This window comes from Littorina saxatilis, linkage group LG8, assembly GCF_037325665.1.
Source record: "Littorina saxatilis isolate snail1 linkage group LG8, US_GU_Lsax_2.0, whole genome shotgun sequence".
In the NCBI taxonomy this organism is placed as follows: Eukaryota; Metazoa; Mollusca; class Gastropoda; order Littorinimorpha; family Littorinidae; genus Littorina; species Littorina saxatilis.
In genome coordinates, this window is record NC_090252.1 from 16141079 (window position 1) to 16146078 (window position 5000).

A 5000-nucleotide genomic window follows, 5' to 3' on the forward strand; every position below is an offset into this window, starting at 1 on the left:
GACAGAAGAGACCACGATAGCCTGTGACTGCTGGAGACAGACAGTGAAGCAGGGCATTCAACAGACTGACAGGTGCAGGCATCTTAATGCTGTGGAAAAAGGGACAGCTCATAACTCACTGCCGCGTGACCTGTCAGGCTTTCTGCCAGCCCTTAACGATAGTATACCAAAGGCGCAATTTTGGAAAGTTTCTGGGACATTCGCTGTTCTGTAATTTAGAAGCTGCTCCGAAATTATGCCAAATAATTAACTCAAGTTTAATCAGCGAACCAGTTTGCATCGCCCAGCTCTCCTGTCAGGAGACCGGTGTAACACGAACTTTTTACTCCACGAAAAATGTACTCCGGAGTAAATATTTCGTACGAAATTCTTACTCCGAGTACACTTTTCGTACGAGAAAAGAACTCCCCCAGGCACGAAAAAATTACTCCCTCCACGAAATTTGTACTCCCCATTTTTTTTACTTCCAGTAAAAATCTCGTACGCAAAAATGGGATGCGGGCGAAGGGATAATGCCAATAAGTGATCTCGCGCACACGAATGTCGCGCTACCCTCCTTCCACGCCTTCCACCACCAAGACTAACAGGGGACAAGGGAGTAAAAATTTCGTACACCTGGCATGGGAAGTTAAATTGCTCGTGTTGGGGTGAAGTAATTTATTCGTTATTTATTCGTCAGGGGAGTAACATTTTTGTACAAAATGTTTACTCGGAACTCACCTGTCTTGGGGAGTAATTTTCTCGTGCAATGGGGGAGTGCTTTTTTCGTAAAGGGAGTAAATTTTTCGTACGAAATGTTTACTCCGGAGTAAAAATCTCGTGGGAGTAATTTTCTCGTGTTACACCGGACCTGCGGTCGTCATCATTATGTATTTATTTTTCATATTTACCCATTCATCAAAGCAGATTAAGACTGTTTGAATGATGAAGTCAACCCTACAGTCCAGCTAACGCATGCGCATTCCGCGCCATACAGGGTTAAAACGCTTCGCATAACAGAAACACACACAATGTACGTTGGAGAGAATTACGGTCTGCCATGACTACCAAACACAACATTCAGATTTGAAAATTGAGAACGCTCAAACACTAATTCTAAGAACTTCTCCGTGTGTCTGTGTCTATGAGACTGTCCGGCTCGTCAGTCGCACAAGGCGTTGCAACATATCCACAAAGTGACACACGGCGCATCAAGTATCGTATCACGAGACTACGCTCCGCCAATGATAATGAAACCACCGCTACAGTTTCAGCGTCATCTAAGAGGTTACGTCTCTATACAGCCCCACCGTTATTTTACAACTTTACAACATGTGTACAACACTATCTGCTGCAAATTTAGCATCATCATTCTAACAACAGCATTATACTTTTAAAGTATAACCAAGACACATGTCTCATGTCTAAAACACAGCTACAGTGGTCACCATAGTGATTACATCAATTTACTTCATATGCAGGGGCAAAGACATACTCACAGCAGTGGAGCATCAGTCTTGTACAAAAATGCGATCGCTGCGTGAAGTCGAAGTGAAGAATGGTGAGGCAGCTCTAAACGAACGCCGTTAAATACACTAGAAAAAACAGATGTTAGTTGTTTGCCCTTTTGCATGATGCAGAGTACGCATTGACGCAGCATGCCCAAGACCAATCATGGTTTAACGCGCCGCTTCGTATCGCATGTTCACACGTTTAGATGGAACAAAAAATGACAGTGCAAAAATGAGTGTTTAAACAAAAGGTCAAATGTAATAACACAAAAACGGAATTATTACACGACACTTAACTCACCGAACCACTCACTTACAATAACATAATGGCATGGACTGTCTGGTTGGTATACACACGTAAATAGGCCCAGTGAAATTGAACACTTTATCTGTACATATTTATTAGGATATATGCGTGTGGAAGGAGTGTGAAGTTTTATGCATACACCATAACAAAATCCTGTGCTTTGCATTTGGTAAATAAACTGTTTGACTTGACTTGGACAGTTCGAATGAAATGAAACGGGAATGAATGGTTTAGTTGGAGTACGACAGCTGTTGCAATCTGTTTGTTTACTAAAAGTCAAGTTCTGACTGTATGTATGTGTGTCTGTGAAGCGATTCCCAGATATTCTCAATATATCTTCCTGATACTTTACATACACATTTCTCCAGGTAATAGCCCAAAACTATTTTGTTTATGGTTTTCGATGAATATTATGGTTTATCATAAATAACAATAACATTAATGTTATCGTCAACTAGTCACCTTTTAAACACATTTCAGAGGCAAATATGAAGCTCTATGACAACAATCAGTTAACTCATATAAACCCACTGTCCCATTTGTGGGACGCTGAATGAAATCCACTGCTGGCATTGACCCATGTATGCGCGCCCACATTTGTGTTATCTCACACGCATTCCTTCTTTGCCACTACTAAAGCAAACGTGTGCAAGATTGTATGTTACACGCTTTGATGCCGAAATCAAATATTTTGATCATGCATTCATTTCTGAAAATGTTTACCTTCACATACATTCAGTCACTACCGTAAACACTTATGTTTTCAGTATTCATTTCAGGTGATCACGAACGTAGAACATGGGTATCAAAGTGTTGTGACATTTTGTTGTGCATTCAGGCCTTGGTCAGTCAACCACGTTTTATCTGTGTACTTCGTATTTGACGGAAAAAAAATAACACCAACCCCGTTCTCCTGTATATAACTGAAAGCCACATCTTCTTCATTCAATTTCTATTTTCAAAAGCTTCGTCAACTTTCCACTTACACGACAAGCTCCCTTTACCAAGCTTCAATAAAGAACCCTGAATACGACAGGTCAAAACAAAACCATAGGTACTACTTTCACTATCGTCGTCTGCAACGAAAACCGAAAATGGCGAAACACTTTGCTACGTACACAGAGGACGGAATTTCAAAGAAAAGATCAAACCTAACACCTGTGACCAGGAACAGTTGCATGGACAGTTCCGTGCGGATCTCACCAGGTATCAACGTTCATCCGATGCTCAGAACCTACAGATAGGTGACGCTTTGGCGATTGAAGCTTCGTCTTCAGCTCTAACACGCACGCAGACAGTCAGGCAGGTCTAATCTGCACCAGCGGTGTTGGAAGGTTTTGATTTAGAAACACTCGAATGTCACTTCGACAAGATAAACAAACCAAAAGTCAAAAGTGTGCCCCAAATTCGGAAAATATTCTTTCAAAACGGCACTGTAAAAACCATCAACATTACTGTGAGAAAATAAACAATACAAACACAACCAGTTCCCCTGTGGAACATTTCGGGTGGACTTTCCCACGACCTGACCTACAAAAAGCACCCGTGTTCGTTCGCGCTTTGCATTCAATCTGTGTTAGTGCGCGTGTGTGTTTGTGTGTTTAGCTTTTGTTGGTATGTGCTGTTTGGTTCAAAATAAGTTTAACTTATTTTCATTGACAGATTCAGAAACGTTGGTTGATACTTTGTTGAATGCATTCAACCAGAAAAGACACGAATCGCATTGAATCTATTTTCTGCGCGCATGCGTGTGTAGGGTATGTGTAAAAGGGCAATTGTGTTGTTCAGTCTTGTTTTAAGCCTGTCATTTCGTCCCTAAACACTCATTTCTGTCTTTCTATGCCTATGCTGTGAGACATAATCGCTATTACGAGTTAGTCGTGTGACAGAGAGTTTTCTTGCACACTGACGAGACTGTAGATGTCTCACGACTGCTGTCTCACTTCGGCTACACCGTCGTGAGACATCTACAGTCTCGTGTGCAAGAAAACTCTCTGTCACACGACTAACTCGTAATAGCGGGTATTGTATGAAACATATATAGGTATGTTGATGTTGATGTCAGAGTAGCATATCAAACAATGTCACACGCATTCCTTCTTTGCCACTACTAAAGCAAACGTGTGCAAGATTGTATGTTACACGCTTTGATGCCGAAATCAAATATTTTGAGCATGCATTTATTTCTGAAAATGTGTACCTTCACATACATGCAGTCACTACCTTAAACACTTATGTTTTCAGTATTCATTTCAAGTGATCACGAACGTAGAGAAATGGGTATCAGAGTGTTGTTACATTTTGTTGTGCATTCTGAATAGTGTGCCAACAGGCCTTGGTCAGTCAACCACGTTTTATCTGTGTACTTCGTATTTGACGGAAACAAGAATAACACCAACCCCGTTCTCCTGTATATAACTGAAAGCCACATCTTCTTCTTCATTCAATTTCTGTTTTCAAAAGCTTCGTCAACTTTCCACTTACACGACAAGCTCCCTTTACCAAGCTTCAATTAAGAACCCTGAATACGAAAGGTCAAAACAAAACCATAGGTACTACTTTCACTATCGTCGTCTGCAACGAAAACCGAAAATGGCGAAACACTTTGCTACGTACACAGATGACGAAATTTCAAAGAAAAGATCGAACCTTTCACCTGCGACAAGGAAAAGTTGCATAGGCAGTTCCGTGCGGATCTCACCACGTATCAACGTACATCCGATGCTCAGGACCTACAGATCGGTAACGCTTTGGCGATTTAGGCTTCGTCTTCAGCTCTAACACGCACGCAGACAGTCAGGCAGGTCTAATCTGCACCAGCGGTGTTGGAAGGTTTTGATTTAGAAACACTCGAATGTTACTTCGACGAGATAAACAAACCAAAAGTCAAAAGTGTGCCCCAAATTCGGAAAATATTCTTTCAAAACGGCACTGTAAAAACCATCAACATCACTATGAGAAAATAAACAATACAAACACCACCAGCTCCCCTGTGGAACATTTCGGGTGGACTTTCCCACGACCTGACCTACACAAATCCTCCGTGTTCGTTTGCGCTTTGCATTCAATCTGTGTTAGTGCGCGTGTGTGTTTGTGTGTTTAGCTTTCGTTGGTACGTACTGTTTGGTTCACAATAAGTTTATGCTTTTTCATACAATACAATACAATACAATAACTTTATTAATCTCTAAAAGAGAAATTGC

General features: G+C 41.2%; 1 protein-coding gene across 4 annotated transcripts in view; it reads right to left on the bottom strand.

Moving 5' to 3' along the window:
- Positions 1-1624, bottom strand: part of LOC138972906 (very low-density lipoprotein receptor-like) — an 18507-nt gene extending 16883 nt beyond the window's left edge. Inside the window, exon 1 of one of the 4 annotated variants that reach the window (XM_070345573.1) lies at positions 1479-1624. In XM_070345573.1, coding sequence (XP_070201674.1) covers positions 1479-1491 — 13 coding nt within the window. In that variant the 5' untranslated portion in view covers positions 1492-1624. The remainder of the gene's footprint in view (positions 1-1478) is intronic. The other 3 variants (XM_070345572.1, XM_070345571.1, XM_070345570.1) reach the window with 3 other exon arrangements.
- Between the last annotated feature and the right edge of the window lie 3376 nt (positions 1625-5000).